At 30.0% G+C, this 27,389-nt stretch overlaps 1 protein-coding gene across 1 annotated transcript in view; it reads left to right on the forward strand.

Moving 5' to 3' along the window:
- LOC107443694 (fasciclin 1) overlaps nt 1-27,389 on the forward strand; it is a 264,168-nt gene that overhangs the window by 176,280 nt on the left and 60,499 nt on the right. The window contains exon 4 of the mRNA XM_016057640.3: nt 26,835-27,022. Coding sequence (XP_015913126.1) covers nt 26,835-27,022 — 188 coding nt within the window. The remainder of the gene's footprint in view (nt 1-26,834; nt 27,023-27,389) is intronic.

A 27,389-nucleotide genomic window follows, 5' to 3' on the forward strand; every position in this document is an offset into this window, starting at 1 on the left:
GTTTTCTGCCTGCAAGTGAGGTTTCACAACTTTTATCACTCCCTAAAAAGTCTTCAAATGGAATACAAAAACAATCACACCCCATCTAAAACTAATAATTTTATTAATTTAACTTATATAGTATTTCCTTTTGCGTTTTTTTAATTTGCATTATTTAGTCTTTTTGTTGGGGGATTTATTAAGCTCTTCGTTAAAAGTACTTTTAATACATAAAATCCACTTTTATAATGTCATTTTTTAAGTAGATAATATTATTATACGCTAATTAAAACATAACTTATTAAACCTAATTAAAACATGCTACTCTTGATTTTTAAGTTAGTTCTTCTATTATATTTTTACGAAAAAAACACGCATTTTTGGGATGGTATGGAAATTATTTTTACAATGCACTTTATAAAGTTAAAAAATATGCAAAAATAACAGAATCATTATTCATGAATAGAATATACAAATTTTTCATTCGACACAAAAGACAAGATGCCCTGTGTTGTTTATCCAATTAATTTCCAACCGACAATGGAAGTTAGGAAGAAAAAAGTATGAGACTATGCCTCTCTCGGATTATCAGATACTGTTGGTTACTGATTAAAACTCAGATAAACTCAGGAAAATTCCACAAAATTTAAAGTGTCCATGAGGCAGGAAAGTGTTTGTTATATGTCAAGGATGTAGTGATTGATTACCCTTTGATTACGCCAGAAGCTGTGGGATTTTGAAAGGTCCCCAACACATGGTGGCGACAACAGATGGATGAGATTCAAGTCCCGGGGTTAAACAGGCTCCATGAGAGCCTGTTAACGTTTAAATTGGAGGTGTTCGGGCACGTTGAATGGCGCGTTGCATTGAATTGAGGTACTTGGCATGCCAGGGATTTTATCACTCTTTGCTTGGCATGTCTTCAGCAAAATTCCCTTCACTCGTTAGCTTTTCGCACTCTCATTAGAGTTGATGGTACTCTGCAGAATTCAGAGAAAACAGATGACAATGCAATAGTACTAATATCAAAATGGAAAATTATCCAAATAACTCGAGTGCCTATTCGTCAGTTTATATGCGTAACTCTCAATAGAAAATACACATTAATGAGTTATAAATATTATTCTCAAGAGAGTTTACATTTCTTTTATGTTTATCCTTATACTAATTAGTTAAACTAGGCAAACTCTCTTGTTCATACATAGTTTGTCCGAATAACAGTTTCAAGAAAAATGCGTAATAATGGGAAATAAAATACTATAAAAATTTTTGTATGATTAAACGTTAGCTCATTTTATTTTGGATTTATAAAATATTAATTTGGTTTAAAATCTTCTCTAATGCTATCATTTATTTTTAATTTTATGGAAAAATTTACTGAAGAATATTAAAATACAAATTTATACCTTTTACGTTTACCTATATTCTTAATAGTTAAATTATAAAAAAAGATATTAGTCTGCTTGAATAATAGTCTCTTATGAGAAAAATTTGAACTGATGGGAAATAAAATTCTATAAAACAATTTTCGTATGATTAAACGATTATCAATAATGATTAACGTATGATTAACAATGGCTCATTTTGTGTTGGCTTTATAAAACATTCGGTCTATTATAAATCTTCTATAAAGCTGTCAGTTTCTGTTTTAATTTTATGGAACAATTTGCTAATTTTATGGAACAAAGGGTAATAAAATACAAACTCATACCTTTTAAAGTTTACCGATATTCTAAACAGCTAAATTATGCAAACAGATTCCTTGTTCTTATTTTGCTTGAAGAAGAATCGCTTATAAGAAGGAATGTGTTCTAATGAAAAATAAAATTTAAAAACAATTTACGTAAATCAAACATTGCTGTTTTTGCTTTGTAAAATGTTCTTTCTATTTTAAATCTTATTTAAAGCTGTCAATTTTTCTTTGAATTTCATGGAACAATTTGATGAAGCATATTAAAATACAAATTGAAGTTTTTCGACCCTTTTTTACTTTGATTTTTTGCAAAAGATAGCTGTCTTAGCAAGTTAGAAATGTTTATTAGAATATTCTTAGAAAATCTATTTAATATGTGGATTTTTTTGGGAGCGAGTTTCAAAAGAAACGATTCTAAATTTCGCATCCAAGTACAAGAAGCGAAATGTGATCTCGAATAATTACAAATAGCATAAATTTTAATGAAACTCAATCTAAATATTATTCCTTATTTCTTTAAATGAAATACAACAAAAATCCATTACTATAATATTTACTAACTAAATAGTTAATAATAAATGTATCAACTCCCATAATAAAAGTACTTTTTAATGTAAAAGCTCATTATTTCATTTCAAACACTTTTTATGCAGTGTCTTTAAATCATAAAATATTTATTTTTGAAAGAATTTTTTCATTTCTTTTCTTAAATTCTAATTAATATCTCATAACAAAGTAAATAAAATAAAAAAGGGCTTACTTTAGATTTGACGAGAATTTATCTCGCTTCAATTTTCACCAAGAACCTATACACTGGAATGATATTTAAAATAAATGGAGTTAATTAAAAATAATTTCAGCATGAAGATAAATAAATATCATTAAAAAAATTAGAAATAATAGAAAGATAAGTATAAAAATAGAAACAAAGTTTAAGCTTTATAAAAAAGAAGAATTAAAGTTTTAAATTTTCTCGAAAATTTATAAAGAAATTTGTTCTGAAGAAGAGTTTTCTTAGTTAAAATAATTAACCAAAATTGAAGAATTACGATTAAAAAAAGTTTTAGTGATTTTATTTTTTTCTCTGTTGTAAGAAATAAAAGTACTTTGCTTTCACTTGAAAAAAATCGCTTGCTTTTGGGCAAATTATTTTTCTTTTCATTTTTATGATTATGTACTTTACCTGTTGAAAGAGTTGAAAGCTTTTCAGAATTCAACCCCCCCCCTCTCTCTCTCTCTTAGCACCTGAGCACTTTATTTTTTTCCTAATATTTGTTTTCTACCCTCTCAGAAGATTCTTTTTTGTTGAAAATAACACGATTTGACAAAAAAAACATTCTATTTATCTCAAAACAAAAGCGGAACGGCAATAAAAATTTCCTTTTTTTTCCGTGTGTATAGTAAAACCATCATAAAGAAATACAACTACACCATTCAAAGCTGTTTTTATTCCCCCAAGTACAAGGATTGCCTTTCATAAGCAAGGGGAAAAACAACAGTATGTTTACGTTGTATTTTTTTCTTTGAAAAAAAAAACTAAACCTTTTTTGTTTTACTCCCAATCTGAGTTTTCAACAATTTTTAAAGTATCCCCTTTGGAAGATATTTTCTAAAATGATATTCATGACACTTTCAGCGACTTTAGGATAACATGTCCCATTTCATTCCAATCTTTTGTCTCCTTTACATTATTTTTATATATGGAAATTGTTTGTCTGATGCTTTTCTTACAACCTTTTCAATAAAAATTTGAATTGTTTTGACAGATATATATTCAAAATGCAGTTTTAAATATTTAGTTTTGTTCCGAATGTGCAAAGTATGTATTTCTAAAAAATAAATAAATAAAACGCTGACTACGATTCATAATTTGATAGATAAATCAAATTATTATTAATAAAATAAAATTGCATTAAAAGTCATACTAAGTTTAGATTCTGCATCTATTTGACCTGTTCCTGTCTGTTTCTACGCGTCCTAGTTAAATATTTAGTTTTGTTCCGAATGTGCAAAGTATGTATTTCTAAAAAATATATAAATAAAACGCTGACTACGATTCATAATTTGATAGATAAATCAAATTATTATTAATAAAATAAAATTGCATTAAAAGTCATACTAAGTTTAGATTCTGCATCTATTTGGCCTGTTCCTGTCTGTTTCTACGCGTCCTTGTTTTGATTGTTCTTTTTGATACTGCTCCATTTCTTGATTTTTATCACTAATTTTTTTTCTTCTAAAGTAGTATTCAAGACACTTTAGGTAAATTAATAGTAATAAGATCAATTTCATTTCGGTATTTTTCTCCTTTGCATAAAAATTGCTCGTGTAATGTTATAACACATCCGAAAAGAATTGAATTGTAATGACAGATTCAAATTCATTCGAAATTCTCCTTTAAAAACTTCGTTTGATCCTAAGAAGAAACACAAAAATGTTCTAAAAAAACTTTTTTTTGAAAGTGTTTGGTATTGTAAAAAAAAAAAAAAATTTCCTTTATTTCAAAAAAAAAAAAAAAAAACTGGGCCGTAATTGCCCAGTTGTTAGAGAATCGGATTTCTGTCTGGACAGACCAGAGTTTTGTCCTCGACTCCGCTATGAGATTCACGTGCCCAACGAAACACGTGCTGGTAAAATCTATGGAATCGAAAGTCCTGCTGCCGGTCGCTGAGCAGTATGATGGGTACAGGGATTTGTAGAAAATTTCCTTTCCCTTCAGATGTACATCTAGGAAGTGGCCTCACGAATGATTGGTTCGACCACCTATCCGTGAGGTTCTGAGCTAAGACGTACATTCACCGCTGACTCAACAAACTCACCGTTCAGCTGGGCTTCTCCTAGCCAAGCTCGCATTTGACTAGGCCAAATGTCATTGCAAGAAAAACCCCTCCAAAAACTGGTCCCGCAGTGGACTGATCGTTAAGACACGGTTCCCAGCAGATCACCGAAGTCAAGCATCACTGGCTGCGGTCAGTGTGCGGGTGGGTGACCACTTGGATCAGTCTGCGTAGGGACGGAAGGTGTGCGTTATTGGTCCTCGTTTAACTGTTCTACCGTAAAGTGCTCGAATTCGCGTGCAGGTCGTCGGGCAACCGAAGTGGGGGTGCCATCCCCTCTGCAGAGGATCAAAATTTTGATGGCATGTCTTCGGATTATCTTCAGGGATGTTTCCCAGACCGTCGCCAATAGTCCATTGCGCAGCTCAAGTGCGACGTAAATAAACTACAATTACAACAACAACAACCCTCCAAAAACTGATATTTCCTTAAACAAAACAAATACATATTTTAATTTGTTTTTTAGTTCTTGTTTTTTCACTGAAATGTCTACTTATTTTCTTTTTCTTACTTTTTTTTAATAAATTACAGCTCCATTTTTGCCTACTTTCATTTACCACATACGATAATCTTTTCTAGGAGAAGAAAAAAAATCTGATAAAATTACCGCTGTGTATCGTAAGGACATTTCCGGTAAAAAAAATAGCTCTTATTCACTCAAAATTATAGTCTTATTATCACACATTTAGTAAAAAATACGAAACTGAAAAGTAAATTTAACCGTATAAATGCTTTTTACGCCATGGTCTAAGGTATCATGATAAAATTCAGTAAATCTTACCATATTCTGCTAGTTTGCACATACTTCACTTCTCAGTGTTAAATGATATTTATAAAACTTCTGAGCAAAATAATTGAGCTAATTCTTCTCTTCCGCATCCGTTGTATTATATTTTGTATTATATTTCGAATCCGTTGTATTATATTCGCCTCCATTATATTCAAATCAAATGACCCAAAAAACATTAGATAACTCGGGCTGGGATAGCGTGGTTGGTAGGACAGTGGGCTCGTGTTCGTTAATACATGTGTTAGAATACCACCTCTCAAAGAATATCTCTGTATTTAATGGTGACTAGTGCACCTTAAATCTATTGGTGTCACAAAGTCCTCCAAGTTCTCAATGCAAATCAATACCTTTTGGGGTACTGAATTGGAGATTGATCGATCTCTGGTTGAGGTCAAAATTACGATCTGTGGATGAATAAATAGAATTTGATTGGGTCCTCCCTATTTAAACTGGCTGTGACGTGTGTGGGGCTGAAATCGCATTCTTCGCCATTGAAAAACAAGAAACGCACTCTCTGCCTTAAAAATTCCTTTGATTTCCCAAGCAGACTTGATAGTATTGGCAATTGGCATAAGTAACAACAACACAACAACGATAGACAGCTCAAATAATATTAAAACGGACCACGTTAAGACCTTTTTTTAACATGGAAAGGCCTCTTTCACCTTTTGAAAAGCGAAACACAAATATTTTTTTTAATCGTTCTTTTTTTTGATGAAAGTTTGAAAAAAGCATCATAAATATTTGCAAATATTTCTCACTTGATACCAGCCTAAAAATTTATTTCATTTAACATTTTAAATTTTTGTTTCGAATAGCAAAATATAAAATCAAGAATCAAGATCATGAGCTTACACATTTTCATTATGAAAAATATGATTTAATTTTACATTCTGAGCTTACATATGGAGCACACTATTGCATCCAACTCATTACCTACACATTTATGATTCGAAAGTTCATTACACATCCTCTCTTGTTGCAATTGCCTTTTGGAAAAGTAAAAAAAATTAGGATTGTTTGACGCAGTATTCTTAGAATAATAAAATTTTCCTTTTTTTGTGACTTCTTTCTAGATTTTATGTTATCTTTTCCAATTTCAGAAAATGAATATAAAATCCTCAAAATCTCTCTTTGCTATTTTCAAGCTTTAATATATTCAGAAAGAATGCTTTTTTTTATTTGTTTTCCACGGCTCTTTTTATTTATATTTTAATTTAAAGCTTTGCTTATTTGTAACTCCAGGTTTCATTTCAACGGGCCATTTCATAGAAGTCTTTTTATCCGTTTCTTTGAATCATGTTTAAAATAAATTTCTTTTTCTTCCGAAATTTCAATTAAATAGTGCGAGAAAAAAATATCATTTTTCTCCTAAAAAAGGTGTGATTCTGGAATTTTAATTCTTTCTACTTGAGAATAAAATTTTTGTTTGACCCTCATAATGTTTTGTAAAAAAATAAGAAAAGGAAATTACGAACAGCGTTATTTCATTTAGTTTAAAGAAAAAGTTTATTTTAATGAGAGCTGTAGAGCTAAAATCTTTAAAAGACGCAATATAAAACTGCATTATCTTTAATTTAAAAAATTTTGGATACCCCTAGCGAATACAAATTCTGTTTGAACAAATGCTTTCATCATTTAAAAGTAATTTTGCTAATTTAATTTAGTCATTAAAATGAGTTACAAAGCTAAATAGAAAAAATAAACCGAAGTTTTGTCTAAATGACCTGACTTCGGGCTATAAAAAGAATTATTGCAATTTCATTTGTCTATCGTTTCACCTTTTTTAAGGAATTGTTTTGAACTTAAATTTGTTTTTTAAAAAATTGCTATAACTATGCAAAATCTTTTTTAAAAATTTAATTTAAAATATAGAGCATATATAAAACATTGTATTCATACTGATAATTTCAATGCTAAAAGAGTTACGGAATAATTCATGCAATGTAAATCAATCAAATTCGGGCTTCAATGTATACCTTGCAAGAAATTACAGTATTTGTTGAAAATAATATTCATTGTAAAGAATTCCGGATCAAATTACGGTATAAAACATTTTTAAGGACATTATTCGTAAAATCCGTTTTTATTGTAAAATATTATGCCGAAATTTTTACAGTATCATTTATTTAATTCGAGTTCTTCAGTAATTTTACGGTAATTACTGTAAAAATTATGATACAGCAGATTGTTTTCCGCAACGTGCTCCGGTAAAAATGGATTTTACTGTTTTTTAAAAGCTTCGGCACCCTGAGTGCCAGTACTTTTTACCATAATTTGCTGCAATATACCGTCCGAACATAGCCATTTCAAGCAAAATTGAACGAACTTTTATCTACGACGCAATATTTTTTATTAAAATTTTAAGCTCGGAAAAACCCGAACAATGCGCAGATGGTAAGAATAAATGTTTAAATACTCTTCAAAAATGAAAGATGGCAAAAAATGTGTAAATGAGAATTAAGACCTGAAAAATAGCTGGTTTGCCGCATGAAACCGAACTAATATTGAAAAATATACATAGGGGAAGAAGTCTAACTTTCATAGATATAACGCAAACCAGTCTCCTAAGGTTTGGTGTGGTCCGTATACAAAGGAAAAAAAGTATTAGGGGCACACCAGCAGAAGCTCTTGAACTGGGTTTGCAACCTCCTATCCACTATTGGAGTTGGGGAGTTGAAGGATTGTGGAGAAGAAGTTTTATTTTTATATTAATTCGTCTAATATTAATTGGTTTTATATTAATTGGACTAATGATAACTATTTACAGTGCTTTACTATTTATTAAGATATTTCTATGAGAATATATTTATATCATCCGTGTTACATATTTTTATTTTATTTTACAACCGTCGTTGAACAGCAGGCCCAATTTTATGGGTTTACGACTACTAATGTTCAACTCCGTAGCCTTGTAATTTTGAAAACAATTCAGAAGACAAGGAAACTCCTGGACCGAGTATTGGGAGAAATTTGCCGTCATGAAGGACTTTTTAATGGGACTAACCCACATTTGCGTTTCATGGAGTGTAATACCACGAGAACCTCCCACGGTTAACCTGAAAGCAGGGGGACTCTAACCCATGATCCGTCTACCATTGAGGATATTTCATGTCAGCACTGTGGATGGTGCAAGGCGGATGCGGAAGTCGTATCGACTGAGATTCGAACCCAGTTCGATTCATTGGAAGGCGAACGCTCTATCCCCTGAGCCATCATGGCTCCGTGTTACCTATTTTATTTTATAACCGTCGTTGAACAGCCGACCCAATTTCATGGGTTTTCGACTACTAATGTTCAACTCCGTAGCCTTGTAATTTTGAACCAATCCAGAAGACAAGGAAACTCCTGGATCAGTACCCCCAGAGGTATTGATTTGTTGTGGGAACATGGAGGACTTTGAGACTCGACAGATTTAACGTGCATCAGTCACCATTTACTACACGGGGAGTCTTCGGCCGGCGAGGATCGAACCCACGACCTCTTGGATATGGGCCCAGCGCCCTACCGACCAGGCTATCCCGGCCTATCGTGTTACCTATTTTATTTTATTTTATAACCGTCGTTGAACAGCCGACCCAATTTCATGGGTTTACGACTACTTACGTTCAACTCCGTAGCCTTGTAATTTTGAACCAAAATGTGGGAGCCAGCGTACGGAACCATACGCGTAGAGTTGTCCGGTTCACAGCTGACGCACCCCCATACGTTGGGCCTTAGTACCTACGGTGCTCTGCAAAATCTCAGTATGTTGCTTACCCTGAAAGTTGTTTTCAGGTATAGAATACACATTGAGTAATTCTCTATGTTAGTTGCGTATTTAAAAGGCTGGACATTTTTTACTCTTTGATTATTACCCACTTACCCTTACCTTCTTTCAGTCAACAGTTTTTTCTAACAATTAAAAGAATTTTTATATTTTTATTCCCATTCCGCGTAAATGATTTTAATAAATATCTGTCAGATTTTGATAAATTTTATTAATGTTAAAAATTACCTTTCGACCCTTAGATATAAATATATTCATTTACTACTTTTACATTCTTAGAACCATTTTGTGCAATGCAAAAACAAGTTTAAAAATAATTATTAACGTATAATATCTAAAATAAACAGGGTGTAAAAAAAGTTTAGAATTGGTCAAATTTTTCGGAAAAATAGCAATATGCATCAGATTGAGAAAAATGAAAATAGACGCATTCAATATTTTTTTACGAACTATCCAATTATATCAAACTCCAAACCACTAGGGATGGGATGGGGACAGTAATGAAATCTTGGATAGGAATCCTTATATTTTCTGGGAGATTCGGATTCTCCAGAAAAAAAGGTAAGTCTATTCTACTTGTTGATTGATTCATTATAGGTTGATACATTGTGAAGCAAAATGCATCAACCTATTAGTCACATAGGATTATTTTTTCAGATTCTTCGCATTTTTTGACACAATGTATCAGCCTATAATGAATAAATCTACAAGTCGAATAGGCTTACTTTTTTTTCTGGAGAATCGGAGAATCAGAATCTGCAACAAAAAAAATAATTATAGGGGTTCATATTTAAGATTTAAAGTTGCCCCCATCATTTCCCCAGGCAGGTGGGGGTGGAAAATAGAGTTTGCTGTCATGGGATAGTTTTTAAAATAATATTGAATGCGTCTATTTGCTCCTTCTCAATCCGATGCATATTTCTTGAGATATTTGATCGTTTCCTATCTTTATATTTTTTTTTGCATTGTGAGTACTTATTTCCTTTCAAATAAAGAAAACTATAAGTGATATTTCGGTATGAGGCGTTTTTCTAATTTTCATAACTGTTTAAAGAAAACCGCTCTTTTTTACAGATATAAAAAAGCAATAATGTAAAAGCTGGAACAGAAACAATTTTCAATAATTTTCTTTTTTTCGAGCTTCTCTCAAACAGAAGAGAAGACTTTGGTTGACCGATAGTAACAAAGGTGTAACGTACCCTCTTTCAATTTTTTAGATGTAATTTCAAAATGCAAAATACTACAAGAACAATAACTATCAACATTACATCTGACTTTAGTTTTTACAGTATAGGAAAACCATTGTTTCGCATTTATTGCAAAAAACTGTACTAGTTATATATTTACTGGTTTGTAAATTAGCAAGTTGATTTAGTATATGTTTACCTGCCCATAATTGTTATAGAAACCATATTTTAATAATTTTAAATGCACATTAAAATAATCTTGGAACATGTACATTTATGTATGGGAAGAATTTTTATTTTTCTACATGCATTTTTGTGGGCAGAAATTTATGATGTTTGACAGTATTTATATATCTTACAAAGTAGCAGTTGCTTAAGATTATAAATTCTTTTAGGATATGCAACGTCAAATTATTTCTTCCTCACGTTTTAATATTTAAGATAACATCATCAATTAAAAATTCAGCAGTTAAATAAAATTAAAGTTAAAGAGGAAATAAAATAAGTGATTACTTTTCTTATCAATTTAACTAAATAATTCTTTATTTAACATGGGTATTCTTACTCGTTACAATTCTTTAAGAACAAAAAAAATTACCTGTGAACAAGATTCCACTGTGAAACGACTACCGTTTATCTTTGAGAAAAAAAAAGACCTTAAAAATAAAAGACAAAGAAAATTGGAAGAGATAAACTTGCTTTACTTGTTAAAGTTCTTTTTGGACACAAAAAAACACTCAGCTTTCCTACCCGATTCAAGGAATTCCTTTTTTTTAGAGACTTTATTTTCGATTGCAATTAAGGATTATTCGTGAAAGTCACTGAAAATCAATGCACGATTTGGAGAACAATGCTATTCTTCCAGCTTTATCGGTTGTGCAACGTAAAAAAATATTGATTGCGATTTTTTTTATACATCAATTAACGGGAAAATCAGTACTCTTTCAATAAGTTACATTCGAATAAATGAATCTTAAAAACAGTGCTACGAATTTAATTTGTATTGTTATACCATTAAATTGATTAAATAAATTTAATGAAAAAGGATTTTAAATCAATAGCTTGGGAATAGGATATTCAATTTATTCGATAACTGCACATCGCATTTTTTTCAATTTTAAAGGATGCAATTTATCATTTAAATTGCGTGTAATAAATTTTCCTATTTAAGTAAATTTAATTTAAAATGCATTTTAAAAGCCTTACTAATGAGTCGAATAATTTTGAATGGAAATTAAATAACTCAACAAAAGGTGCTTCGTGTCACTGTCTATTTTCAAAAATTCTTAATATCCTTGTAAATTAAAATGCTATTTCGACGCTTTTGTCAACAAAATTCTTTACATATTTCTTATGTAAAAGTAATGAATAAATTATATGAATAAATTATTATTTGCTGGCTATTTATTGAAATTTGAAAATTCAGAGAATCCATTTTTCCATTTATAATTAATTCATTAGATTAGATATGTGATGCTTACAAATATTTTATTTCGGTTGCATTTATCTCAATCTTTCTCTATTATAGGGTTTAATGTTTCCTTTTTAATAGGAATTATTCAAACTTTATTATAATAGAAAATAATAAAAATGCTAAATCTGTGTTATTTGTTTCAACTGCGCTATGATTCCAAGTACAATATGTAGTTAATTTAGTTTCAAATCATTTCGGAATAATTAAATTTGCCTATAAAGTTTAAAAAATAAAGCATTATCATTTTAGTAATTAATTTTATTAATCCCCTAAGTTATATGTAAAAACTTCAACTTAATTTAAATAAATAAAGCGTTTCGATTTAATTTAAATCGTCATTTTCTTTAACTGATAAGTAATAGTGGATAAAGTTAAATTTTTATTAACTTGTTAATCCCTGGGCAAAACCATCTTTCAATAAAACTTTGCTATAATAAACTTTAAAATTGTAAAATTTTATTTTTTTCGACAAGTAATTTAAAGTTGTGTAATTTTAGCTAATTGGATAGATAAATAGAATTTCTTTATCGTCTGTAAAGTTTTACCGAAAGAAAAATAGATAAAAGTATAATTTTTAAAAATTTTGATAAATTAAAATGCGCATAGGACTAAAAATAAATGTTTCCACAAAATTTAATAAACCATTAAATAATAAAATTCACATTAATTCAGATTTCTAAAAGTATTGTATTTTTTTATACAATTATGTACATTGTTATACTTAATGTAGAAAAAACATTTACCTTTTAATGAAATGTCTATAGCTTTGGTAATGTACACATCAGGATTACGAAACTAAATGTTTGAAATGCAGCTAAAAAGGGCAACATAAATTGTAGTCATTAAAAATGTTACAGGCTGGTAGTTATTATGTACTGCATAAAGTGCTCAAAAAGATTTATTTTATTTTTAACCCTCTAAGCATCCTCCCTATTAAACATCAATTTAAAGGTACGATTTATCCAAAGATATTAGAAAACCAAAAATCACTGAACACTCCGTTTGAAACTTATTAACTCAAAAGAACTTAAAATGTTTGAAGATTATTGCCCATAATTTGTATTTTAGCTGAAAGCATCATTGATTCCATCAATTATTGTTCATGCAGTTGTTATTTTTTTCTGAAGCACGAAATCCCTAAATTACTTCTGAATACCCTAGTAGTTTTACAGTTTTTAGCATATCCGTTATAGTTTCTAACAGTATTATAAATAACAGTAATATATTTTTTTTTTAATTTTTTGCGCAATATATAATTCCAATTCTGCTGAAATATAAACCTCATCGATTGTTTTTTTTTTTAATATTAAAAGTATGAATACGTTTAGCTGATTTAAACAGTAGGTTATATTTAAATGATAATTCGTTGTTTTTGTTTTATAAAAATGCAGAAAATCTCTTAATTCAGTTCATTTAAATAATATTTCAATAACAGTAAAAATATTAATGTTTTTGGGCATTTTAATAGAGTTCTAAAATAAATTTTAATCTAACCTTGTTTTTTCAAAAGGTATCCATTGAAACTGTTTGAATCATTAACAGAAAAATCTTTCCGGATAAAAGAAATCGAAACTTTAGTTTACCAACAACTGATTTCATTTTACTCAAACTGTGAAATTTGCAAAATACTTTCTTTTTTTTTTTTTTTTTTTTTTTTTTTTTTTTTTTTTTTTTTTTTTTTTTTTTNTTTTTTTTTTTGCCCAATATAAAAGTCAGAATGAAATCTTTAAGTACAGTTTCACTGCATAGCTTCCTCAATGCTTCGCTGCAATCGTAGAAAGTTGAAGTGCCATCTATTGGCATTTATCGGAATTAGGATTCAAATATCAAATTTGTCGTATTTTTTCAAATTAGTTAAATTGTACGGATATCTGGTATTCTGTCTGCGTATATTTAAACAGAACATGGATTTATTTGCAGTTTCAACCGCTGTAAAGTAAGATATTTGAAAGAAATTTGTCTTATTTAACGCTTATAATCGAAGTATCACTGCTTTCTGATTCAAGCCAATACTTTCTGCCAAACGCTGAAGAAATTAATGAGAATAGAAACGTGTCTTCTGCAGAGCAAAGCGAGAAGTACTTGCTACAAATTCAATTACTGTTTCCAGAAATAAATACTACTATTAATTTTCGTAATTAGTGCACGAAATCTACAACAAATACAACTAACTTAATACATTCACTATTCAAAATTTAAGAATGTATTTATTTCAGAATAAGGAGAAAAAAATTGAAAATTTAAACGAAATTTTGATGCGATAATACATCTAATGGATAAAAAAAATGTCATTTTCCGCATTAATGATCGCTTGATGAAATGAAATTATTTTTCATTTTCTAGCAGTTGCATTATAGTAAGCGATAAAACTTACATAAAAAAATGAATTTTTGCTTTCAAATAACATAATCAGCAAACTTCCCTGAGGAATTATGATTTTCCGATAAACCTATGAATTCTAAAAGAAATTTCTGAACCGTAATGAGACAACAACACGTTCTTTCGCTTTTCTTCGTCCAGAATTTTTATTCGCCGTTTTTGTAACTTAATTAGCTCCCGAAGAAAAAAAAAAGTGGGTTGGAAAATCCTATATTCTAAGACAAGCTAACTTTTGTAAACTTCAAGCCAATGATTTAAATCCCAAATATTCCCAATTCCCACCCAGATAATTTAATGAAATGAGAAAACGGAAGTTAAATGAGTTTGAATTGAAAGAATTTCTAAGTGGAATTAAATCTGTATTTTTTTTTCCTTCTCTTTAAAACTTTCTTCAGAATAAAAAGCATGTTTATTTTTATCTATTTAATTCTTTGATAATGTTCTCTAGAGATTTAAAATGTCACTAGGGATGATCTGAGTTGAATAAATTTCAGTATTATTTGAAAATTGCTTGAATAGGTTTTAAAAACCACGACTATATTTATCATTCTTAAAATTAGTTCTTGTCTTCGAAATTTAGCTTAAAAACATAGTAATTTACTAATAATTCTCTATATCTTACTGTCAGGTTTCACTACACTTTTCAGGTAAATTTTATTGTAATATATAGTCCCTATTTTATTATTCAACTTTTGCAGTACGAGAATAGTGTTTTTATAGACTTAATTCTTTGATAATGTTCTCTAGAGATTTAAAATGTCGCTAGAGATGATCTGAGTTGAATAGATTTCAGTATTATTAGAAAATTGCTAGAATAGGTTTTAAAATCCACGACTATATTTATCATTCTCCAAATTAGTTTTTCTTGCGGAAGTTCAGCTTAAAAACATAGTAATTTACTAATTATTCTCTATATTATACTGTTAAGTTTCACAAAACTTTTCAGGTAAATATTACTGCAATATATAGTCCCTATATAATTATTCAACTTTTGCAGCACGAAAAACGTAAATTAAATTAATTTAAAAAAGTATCGTGACATTCTCTCAAATACTATAAAGGCGAAACCGGTTTCTTTGAGTTTCTTTAATACTATAAAGGCGAAGCCGGTTTCTAGCGCAGATTTTTATCTGGTTTGTGAAAACATTCATATCTTGTAACAGCATAGTATCAGCTTGTTATATTAGTGCCTGTGGTTTTAGTCCTGGTAATGACTCACTCCTAACTCATACCTTTTTTACCATAAGTTTTTACGGTAAAAATTGAATTCACAGTAAAAATTACTGTCCAACTCATTGCCCGCACTGTTTAAAGTAAACTTTCAGAAATTTTTTAGAATATATGAACAATGAAAAAATATATGCATTTAATAACCTAAAAATAAGTTCGTCCTTTTTAAAGTCTTATAATGCTAAAAAATTTGTTAAATGAACACTTCAGTTAAATCTTAATAAATATATTATAACTTTAAAATCATTGATTTTTACTTATCCCTTTTCACAATATTTAAAGAAATTTACTTTTGTCTACATTTACTGCAGCTAAGATCAATATTTTTCTAAGCCAAGGAGTATTTATAAATATTTGTTAACGTAACTTTCAATTATTCATATTTTGACATCAATAGCTGTAAATATTTCTCATAAATATCTTTCTCTCCAGAAAAGTAGCCAAGTTTATACAAGATTCATCTAAAATCTAAAGGAAACCCATTTTTTGGAGTTACTTATTCAAAGATAGATAGCTAAATGGGAGAAAAAGAGGAAGAAAAGATGCAAGCCACGCCTCAACGATGCATCGTTAAGGCAAAACATCTGCAATTTTTTTACTTTTGCTCAAAGATGACAACGTAATCCTCCACTGGGCATGAATCATCATCGTCCCAACGTGAAGACTCCATTTGCAGTTGAAACCTTGGCGCTGTGGGCCGACGTCATCACCTAGATGGCAGCTTCATTATGATTTTTAGCGCCATCAAAGCTGTTGTGCAGATTCGGCTAAACTCCTCACGTTTCATGCATTTTCGCCAAATAGCTCTTACTTGCAGATTTTTTTTTCGTTTACGTTAAAGCTTTATTGCTGTATCGTATACAACACTTCCGAGATATTAGAAATAAGCGAAAAGAAACTGGATTCTTATGTCCATTTATATGATAGAACTTCCCTTAACTGAATTACTTATTTTTGTCATATTTAAGATAAGCCACTAAAACTATTTACATCATATACAAAAATATATTCAGAAAAATTTATAGATTAATATTGAAAAAAAATTAAATTTTTGTAAATACATTTTTTTTAAAGTTAATTTTTTTAGAGTTAATTATTTAGTACAATGCTTTCTCCGCTTTACATTAAAATACTGGAATCAAAACATCATTAATTTGTGAGGTACTTAAACAAACTTTTTCTACTAATAGCGAATTTTATGTTCTAATATAAAATTAAATCTAATTGTGAAGGAAAACGAATAAATCAAATCACTAATAGATTTTTCAAAATCAAGTAATGCATAAAATTCGTATTCTCATTAAAAAAAAATAATAAATAAATAAATAAAAACATAGAGTATTCATACATGCATATATTATCATTATGAACGAAATTTTTCTCCAAATGCTAGTCCGAATTTATAATTAACATATATCGGGTGAATGAATGCTGTGTCACTTACTAAGCTTACCTAAATTGTTTTATAAACCATATTAGAATAATAATAATACCCCAAATCCAGGAGAAATATTATTCATTTACACTGGACAGAAAACCACTAAATGTTCTAATAGAAAATATTAATTGTTCGGTATTATTTAAAAATTTGAATCTTCTTTTTCTGTGATATGAACAGGAGACATCTATTTTATTTCTTTTATAATTGGCCGACATCGTATGGCGCTTCGTTGTTGGCAACTTTATATANTTACTTGTACTTCGTTACTTTTTAAATTTAGTACTTTTACTTGTACTTTCGTTACTTTTTTTGGGAAAAAGTACAAGTATTTGTAAAGGAAACATTGAATGAAATCGTTACTTTTTTCTAAAACTCGGTATGCTTTCTTAAAGAAAAAAAAAATTAAAAAAAAAATGCTGTCAAAATGCAATTATTTTGCAAAATGAATAAAAATATTAATTTAGAAATTATTTTCATTCATTTTCGAGTTTTATACATTTGTTTAATACATTTTCAATTTTCTTTTTGGACTCACTAATAATACATTTTTGTCTTAATACATTTTTTACTAAATACATTTTTACCTAGTACATTTTTTACTAAAATTATGTTTATGCCCGACCTTGTCAAACAACGCCCAGTCAAATCTCTAAGAACTTCGGAACTATTTGTGCTACTGAAAACTATTATAATNTAGAAAATATTAATTGTTCGGTATTATTTAAAAATTTGAATCTTCTTTTTCTGTGATATGAACAGGAGACATCTATTTTATTTCTTTTATAATTGGCCGACATCGTATGGCGCTTCGTTGTTGGCAACTTTATCACAAAAACATCTATCATTGCGTTGAAAAACCTATTAAACACAAGTATTTACCGAGTAATTAACCCTTTTTAAGGTACTTCGTGGTTAACATAAGACAAATTTCACCAATTTTTAAAAGTCAAATTAAAAAACTATATTACCACTTTTAATCTGCTCTGCCATTGGTTACTAACATCAGCTCTGATGAAGTTCGTTTGAATAAATCATGGAATAAATTAATTTGGAGTAAAATTAAACAAATTTGTTCAACATGAGCTAATTTTAAGGAATATATACTGGTGCTGTATATACAGTTATATACTGGTTCGACTGAGACATGTTAAGAGATTACAAGACATATTTTCACAATTCGTAACGTCCCGTTAAGTGTTTCTCTATGTTTTTCAAATTTTTATGGAAAGTAATTTTAGTTATGAATTAATAAAATATTCAATATACATTTTCTTTTGCTGTTTGTAGTATCCGTAAAATTTATTTTATTATTAAAAAGAAATAAAAATAAAGTTCCCTAATTTTTAATAGCCCCCTATATGCAATAGTTTACCTTTTCACTACCAAAAATTAGTAATAATATTCAATATAATACTCTGAATGAATTTCTTTTTTTAACTTAATCTCAATAACAAAAACATTTTAATAACCATTAAAGAGGAAACGGGATAAGCCTGAGCCCGAGGCTGGCTTAGACTAATTTATTTAAAAAAAAAAGGCTTTTTGTTCCCTGTTTAGATACCAAATGCAAAGTTGTGAGACCGAAAGATCTGGCTTTTATCCGACAGGGGCAAACTCATGCTCTCAGTAATCCGCATGTGACTCGGACTTTCAAAAGTGTGCCCATATTCATCTCTAATAAATATTGCTAGCAATAAATAATAAGTAAAAAGGTTAAAATTTTCTCTGTCACCAAAACAATGCCTTTCAAAGCCTTAAGACAAGGAAAAGCAACATTACATATTTTCATTTGCAAAAATTAGCGTACGAAAATATTTATTCTTAATTAAAATAATTTAATTACTGTCATAAGTGTTTGAGTTATTGAACTGCATTACTTAAATCAATAATTAGAGTCAAAACATTTTATGAAACGAATTATTTTTTAAAAAAAAATCCTGCTTCTATCGTTTTCAATCTTTAAGCGACTTTGAGAAAAGTCTTTGAAGTATTTCCTGGTTGTCTTTAAGTTAAGTTCAATCCGATTATATATTCGAATAAACTTTGATCATTTGATAATTAAAAATTTCACAATTTGAGGCAGAGGAAGGAGAGAATTTACACTTGGCTTATTGTGAATGACAACAGGGAAGAGAATCGTTTAATTCATTGATGTTTTATCTTCTTAATCTCTCATTTTGGACATAAAAGCGAAATTAGCTCTCCTCACGCAGACAACTGTTTGAGATTCATTCTTCTAAGATATCTCAGCTACTAATTTCGTAATGGATTTGTCTAATCAAGCTGGAAATTTAATCAAACATTCATAAAGTCTTTCTTCCGTGTCTCTAGCAACAAAGTTTTCTGAAGTCATTTTAAGCTAAGTAAAATTTACTATGCTATCATTTACGCTGGAAAAATCAGATGGGAATTGTCTTTATCGCTTTTTCTTGACCTTTTATTCTTTGGGGTTGCAAACATTCACACAATAAATGTCTAACATTGCATGAAATACCCATACGCAAAGTATTAAAAAAATCGAAGAAAATCTTAGTTGAAATGATGGTTAGATAACATACTATGATTTTTTTCTGTATAAATGTTCCTTGATACTTCTTTTTTCCTTGTGAAAGGTTAATAAAAAGCAAATAATTGCTTAAAGAATAAAATATCCCGAATAGGAAATTTTCCTTTGTCTAACGAATGAAATGTATTGTTTTATTACCGGAATATATGTTATTATGCCTAATAGTATTATACATGCATGCATATATATATATATATATATATATATATGCACAAAATCGAACAATCGAATCAATATATGTGCACAAAATCGAACTGCATTCACTTTGGTTACTTACTGTGAGTTCACTGAGTTCATATTCTGTGGTCATTCGGATCAACGCGTCTTGATGTTGAGTTGTTTTCTTGGGAACACATGATTTTGGTAGATCGTGCACACTCTTTACATTCTTTAACTTCTTTACTATGTGGCCAAAAAATGATTTTGGAATTCCAAACTTGGTTGCAATATCAGAATATTAAGCTTTTTTTCAGTTTCTTTAATAATCAAAATTCGAGTGGCCGAAGGCGTGTTCTCCCTGTCTTCAACTGAAGCTAATAATAAACTCCAAACAAAATAATTTTTTTAACCATTCGGTAGTAGAGCTAGATGACGTCTAAAACTTTGATAGCTGGACTCCATTAAAGTAGATTTAAAGCCATAAAGGTTAGGTGACTAAAAGGACTACATAAAGNGATAGATAGATAGATAGATAGATAGATAGATAGATAGACAGATAGATAGATAGATAGGTAGATAGATAGATAGAAAGATAGATACTGCACAAAACAATTAAAGGATGTTGAGGTTGTGGATTGATCTTACACCTGGAGATTTCTTTGAATGATTGAGATAAAAATGACATTTGTTTGGAAGGAAAAAAAATGCGTTTCATAGAGCATTTGGGTACAAAAGGAAAAACACAATTTGTGCATATGAGAAAAACAAATAAAAAAAAGGTGCTTTATTAAAAGAAAATCGTTTTTAGTTGGTGGTAAAATTTTCTCGGATGGCCAGCAACGTTGAACACAGAGTCAATGAGGTTATTAATGAGGGGCTAGGGTTTTCCGTCCCACTCCTCTAGAAGATATATATCCAGTTCTTGGAGAGTTTGTGAGGATAAAAGGCTTCCAGCAAATCGTCTGCCTATAATGTCCCAAACGTGCTCGATTGAGTTCATGTCCAGAGAAAACGCAGGCCAATCCATTCGTATGATTCAAATTGTCAAACACTGATTGATCAAACTATGATTCAAATTGTCAGACACTTTAGATTTAGGCTATCATATTTCCTTTTTAAATCGAAATTATGTGTATTTGATAAAAATGTGCCACAACCATTAAACTGTTGGACTCAGGAATAGACGACTCAAGAATCAATTTAGAAATTATTTTTTTTAAATTTGTAACCCTAGACCTTGAAGTTTTGGACCGACTTTCTATAAGAACAGTGGCCATTCACCTCTGATTTTGAGCAGTAAATTGTTTTTAGACTAGACAATTGAATTTCTAATTTTTATAAAATTCTAGAGTGAAGCGATTAATGAATGCGAATAAATATATTTTACAAATTCCATTCTGAAAAATAGGGCTTTATCCTTCTGATTCGAACAATAATTACTTTCCAGAAACTACACTGCAAAAAAATGCAAGATCAAATAACGTAAAAAAGTACGGGCACTTATGGTCCCGTGACGTTTTACCGCAAATTCCATTTTCACTGAAATATGTTATGGAACAAAAAATCTGATATACCGTAATTTTTACAGTAATAATTGCAGTAAAGTTACTGAATCATTCTAATTAATTAATTATTATTGTAAAAATTGCAGTATTATATTTTACGCCCAAAGTACCGGTACTTAATACTGTAATTTGACCCGGAACTTTTTATAATTTGCTTTAAGGTACATTAACTCCCACAACAATCATGAACTTCAGCTACTGCTACAGGAGATATGTGGACAAATGCTTAAAAATAAATTAAAAATTAATGTTTAGTTACAAAACAGAAGTTGCAATTGTGGAACATATCAGAAGCTTAATCAATAAACATTTGTTATGCGTTAAAAATATATTTAATTTCTATATTTATTGAAAAAAAACTTTTTTTCTGCGAACGATAAATTAAAATACGAATCTTGACAATTTAATCTCTTACCAGTAAAATATTTAAATCAAAATTTATTGTACATTTAAAAATGCTTACAAACACCTCCAATAAAATCATAATGAGCTTTTGAATTCCAAAATTCAATAACGAAGGAATCATTTTCAATGCCAGTAACTGAAATACAGAATAGATATTCAACAAAAGGCGATTTCTGCATTAATTGATAATTCCACAATCGGATGAGCCTTCATTATAGCTGATATCTATCGTATATTTTAACTTTCTAAGTATATAAAGAGAACATTTTGAAGTTTTGTGAATATTTGCAGTAATGGCCAAAGGAGTTGTCTGATGAACTGGAGCGTTGCCACAATAAATGAGATTATACGAAAGGATATTAGCATATGAAAACAATTTAAATCTCAATTCATCAAGGGGAATTCTGATTATTAATGTTTTGGAACTTAAAATGAATTGAAATTATTCTTTCGTGTGCCATTATTCTTAATTGCAAATTTAATGCAAATATTGTTATTGCGGAGACACTTTTAATGTTTCAACCACATTCTAAAAGAAACAAATCAAAAAGTTAAGTTTTGTTTTATATAGTAATCAAACAGCATTTATAAAGTATTGTAGATGTAGAAATAATTGTTAAAAATGTAGTTGCATTGTTGTTGTTAATGAAATAATAGTTGTAAAGTAATCACACAATTTTAAACAATGTTATAGGCAGCTTTTTGCTGGCACCAAATTTGATCAAAATTTTAGTGCTTATTCAACTTCAAAATACTTTTACTAAACAAAACTCTGTGGCCCGACAGCCCATAGAGGGCCAAGGCCTATTGTGCCTATCTCAGTCTTGACCTTGGGCTCTGGAGTGCAGGAGCAGATGTTCCGGTTAGGTGGTCAGCAGAACGGGAAACCCTCAGTGTTTAGTTCCCAAGCATCTCATTTATCGATTCACTGACGGGATGAAAGGCTGATTCACCCTTTCCCAGCCCAAGGATCGAACCCAGGACCTGCGGCACGGGAGAGCGAAGTGCTACCACTCAGCCACCGGGTGTCTCTCAAAATGCTTTTAGAATTATTTTTATAAATATTTCATAAATTAGGAACATTTCACTTTGAGATTAAACATTTATTTATACACACATCTCTAAAGTTTCACGTTAAATTCATACATCAAACTGTTTTCGAATTTTAAAATATTTTGACGACTGCTGGTGATGTAAAATGCTTACTTATGAGCTGCAGCATTTTGCTGCAGGAAGAATAGCGCCAACACCAAAGTTGTGATGCTACAATAAGCATTCATGGGATGCCACAACAGGCAATTACATTTATTTCCTAAGCTATAAATTTCTTTAATTTCTTTAACTTATTTTTTGATCACTCTTTATCAAATTTTAATCCAATTATTTAATTTTATTACATTTCATGAAAAGTAAATATTAAATACTTTATTCGAAAACAAAAATCTATTTATAACTCTTGGTTCTCTATTTCCTACCACAAAAATGTTTCATTTACATAGTTATACTAATTCTAACAGACTTTTTGGCGATTCGCTTTCGCCAAATTATTTTCAAATTTATTATTGGTTATGGAGGGTTGGCCTTATTCTTGACTATGTTATCTTTCGATAAATCGCCAACCATGGATCTCTTCCCATGCTCCTAACTGTTAGTCGGTGATAACTTATTTACTTTCAATATAAAATTTGTTGTCGATTGGACTGGAGGACCTTTGTGCCTCTCTCTTTGTCCAACCGTTGAATATCTATCTTAACAGAAATTCTCGATGTTAAGAGAATGATTTTTTGATCCCTTTTAAGGGACGTCTTTTCTTTATTTTTCATATTTTTGAATTTGGCCATATTCTAATTTAATATTTACTATGTAGCCCCAGCTAGATCTCGAGGAGTTTAAAATGAATAAAAGCTTAGTGCCAAATATTTTATTAATATACATATAGCACAAGGACAAACAAACATAAGTTTAACTAATTAAGAAAAGGAGAAATAAAGAAGAAGGTCCATTCGGTTCGAAGTCTGAGCATCCACTGTCTAGTATGTGGTGGTGCTGTGGTAGCTTGACGATGTCGTTGCTACAACTAGAAAAATAAATTTTCCTTAACGATTTTATTCATTTCTGAGATAATTATGCCTACATGATATCCTAATTAAAGTGTATCTCACACGGTCAAAAATATGTTTAATGCTACAATGTTGCTACCTAAGCAAACCACTAAATAGAACTGATCACCACCATCATATGAGTTGATTTCTGTGTGAAATAATCTCCTGAATACCAATATAGACCCCATTTTTCACATCAACCACCATTTTTTGAGGATACCCTTTTACCTAAGTTTAGCATCTTTTAATAATTTTTTGTTCATTATAATCCAAACTGTTTTCTTATTTCAAAATATTTGCATATATTCAATGTAAAATGCTTATAGCAATGAGCAGCGGAAAAAAAATCTTTAACTCCATTCTAGTTGATTTTCATGTGAAATGACCTCCTGAATCCAAATATTACTCCCATTTCCCTCATTACTCATCGTTTCCTGGGGTAGCCCTTCCCCTAAATTCATCTCTTTTCGGTAATTTTACGGCCACCTATTAGATTTGGGGGAGGAGACTGAGTATTCTAACTGTTAAATTTCTTACGAGGAGATAGATAGATGTCTACTTCTAAAACACGATCATTTGTTGCAAAAAGTGTAATTTTTCTTTTTATATTCTGAGAAAATAATTAAAATAATCATCTTTTCTAGAATTTTTTTCGCAATTTGTAAACTTATTTCCTGCATATTCCAGCTTTTAGTCCTCCTTTTATTCCCCATAACATCTAATAATAAAAATATTTCGCCACAATTTTAGCTAAAAGCAAAAGAGGCGGAAAAGGTCAGGAAATCCTAATGCTACGAATGATCCAAACTTTCGTATGAGAGCTTCAAGTCCTCTCCGAAGTTTCGGGGAAAGGATAATTTTAACATTAAATTTTTCTCTGGGGAACTAGATACATCAAATGTTTTAATACATCGTTATTTGTAGCAGAAAAGGGAGATTCACAAATATTTTCTTCTAAACTAATCATTAAGAAATGTTACTTTCACAATTTCTTTATTAACTTATTTTCTATATGTTCTGTCCTCCATCCGCAATTTTCTTCACACAAACATCCGTAACATTTAAAAATTTCTCTAAAAGTAAGAAGGAAAAGATCAGGAAAATCACACATAGGAAATTTTCCAACCTTTCTTACGATTCCTTCGATACCTTTCTCTCTTTACTGGCTATTTGCAAAAAATGAGGCTAAATATTTTTTTTTGTGTGAATATTTTGGGTGGTAGAAGCTGGAATATGTAAAAATTAATTTGAAAAACGCAGCAAAAAGGTAATAGCTTTATTTTCAAATTTGAGGAGTCAAATCTCTTAAATTCCTTTATATGTTACTGCTCACGTACCAAACCTTTTCTTTCCTGTAGCACATTAGAAGCCATTTAACGATTAGAATAACTTTTCTTTCCTTAAATAGGTTCCGAAGCCATCACAAGAGAGTTTGAATGACTCAATGTGTAAGGGTTCCCTGACTTCTCATCCTCTTTTAGCTTCTGAGTTAATATTTTTGCTAATAGTAGGTGTTTTGAAGAGAAATCGGATGAGCAGAAGCTAGAATAAATAGTAAATAAGTTAAAAAATTGGGAAAAGAAATTAGACATTTTCAGAATTTAAGAGGGAAAATCCCCAGAAATCTCTCTCTTTGCTACAACTGTCCACGTTTCTGTTACTGTCTCTGTTACTTCCCCTAAGAGTCTCTTATAGTTTGTCTACGGTGAGAACTCCCCCTGCCACAAAGTCAGCTGCTATGGAAACAAGAGTAGTGTAATTCAGGGAGGGTAGCTTCTTTTCACTCTAAGGCTAACGCAGTAGACCGGAGAAAAAGATTCCTTTTCTCTTACCGATCCAAGCCAAAAGCTGCCCTAAACTGCGCCACCTAGGGGGGAAATCAGTAATTAGCGTTTCGATCTTGTATTCGATATAAGGGAAGGAACTAACTAAATCAGGATGAAGTGAAGCATTATTTTTATACTGTTTTGTTACAAAACGTAAACGAATTAGTATTTACGATTTTCTAATTAGTTTTTATGCTCTATATTAGGGATGCCCAACCTATGGCCCGCGGGCCACATGCGGCTCGTCGACTGTTGATGAACGCCATCGGGAACTTCTGAAAGCAATAAAAAATTCTTTTAATTTGTTTTTACTTTAAACATTATAAATTTTCTTTAAGTAAAATATTTAATTCAAATTTATATTGCTCTATAAAACGATAAATTAATCATTGTAAAAAATGGAGAGAAAAAAATTAAAAAAAAAAGTTTAGGTTTAAATAAATTTAAATAATTAGAAGTGTTTAATTTTCTTCAACTATGTTTTTAAGTTTACTAATAAAAATGTTTAGTGCTTAGAGCATTAATGTTTATAGAAAAAAAATTATATTTGCTGCTAACATGACTTATGTGATTGTGGCCCTTCGTTAATCTACCTTCTGTGCAAGTGGCCCTTCATACAAAAAGACTGTGCAGCCCTACTCTACATAAATTTGTTACATCTAAATTCTGACGTTAAATGACCCTTTATGCAGTTTCATTCAGAAGTTCATGACTATTTTACTATGGCGAGGCAGTACAACTATAGCTCTCAAAAATTTGGAAATAGAGAGGATTGAAAGGCGTTTATGGGAAACCCTTAATAAAAAATTCATAATTATTTTAAAAGATTTTAATTATTATTTTATTTAAGTATATGTTACAAAAACGATTTTCATAATGCACTAGGTGTCTTATAATTTCATTTATGATGTACATGTATGAGCAATTTGTGAAAATTCACAAAACAAAAATTTATAAGCACCCTATACCAAGAGAGAAATTCTGCTTACCCTCCATTGTTAGTTTAAAATATAGCAAATGGGAATCTGGATAAACTCATAAAAAACATGAAGTTTCAAACGTTAAAACTCTTTTTGAAAAACAAAAAAAACTGTAAGCAAATTATGGCAGGATTACTTCCCAATTTCACAATCCTGAGTTATCCTACATTTGTTTGAAATCCATAATTCGTTTGCATTTTGGAAGAAAAAAGAGTTATCGTTAAAGCACTGAATTCAAATCTTTGAATTGTTACATAGTGTTACAGTCAAAGATATATTCAAAGTGTTTCAAAGAAAATAGAAATTTAAAAAAAACAGAAAAACAAATAAGGTAGCATTTGCATTTTACGTTCGAAACTTTGGTGGCAGTTTTGAAAGCATGATTTTCTAGTTGTTAAACACTAATTTTTTGCTATCAGTTATGCATTTGCAAAATATTTTTTTTTTTACAGGAATATTTCGTAAACAACGCAAAAATCATTGGCAGCGAAGAATATCGTGGCACAGAAGGAAAAACACAACTTCTATATATAATTGATGATGTTTTAGAACCATACATTCCTGTCTCATCTCAACCACCTCCAACAGCTCTACAATTGCTGATTCAGCCAAGTGTTTACAAATTGAAGGAACCACTTGAGTAAGTCTTTCAACAACATTATTTACCATCTCTTAAAAAATATTAAAAATTATCTCAGGAATCCAGAAAATGTTGAAACCGCACTTTTGGAATTTCCCTTCCTTTTGGTTGAAATTTTATTCCGCAACTATCTGGAAACATTGCAAATATTGTACTGTCGTGAATACTTAATTTCAACATTGTCTTTTGACATTAAGGCGACGTTACCAAATCGAATCATTATTATTTTACAACTTAAATGAAATTAATGAATATCTTAGTTTATTTAATAACCGTCGTTGAACAGCTGATCCAATTTTGAGTTAACGACCACTAATGTTCAACTTCGTAGCCTTGTAATTTTGAACCTGATCCAGAAGACAAGGAA

The sequence above is a fragment of the Parasteatoda tepidariorum genome, chromosome X1 (genome assembly GCF_043381705.1).
Source record: "Parasteatoda tepidariorum isolate YZ-2023 chromosome X1, CAS_Ptep_4.0, whole genome shotgun sequence".
Lineage (NCBI taxonomy): Eukaryota > Metazoa > Arthropoda > Arachnida > Araneae > Theridiidae > Parasteatoda > Parasteatoda tepidariorum.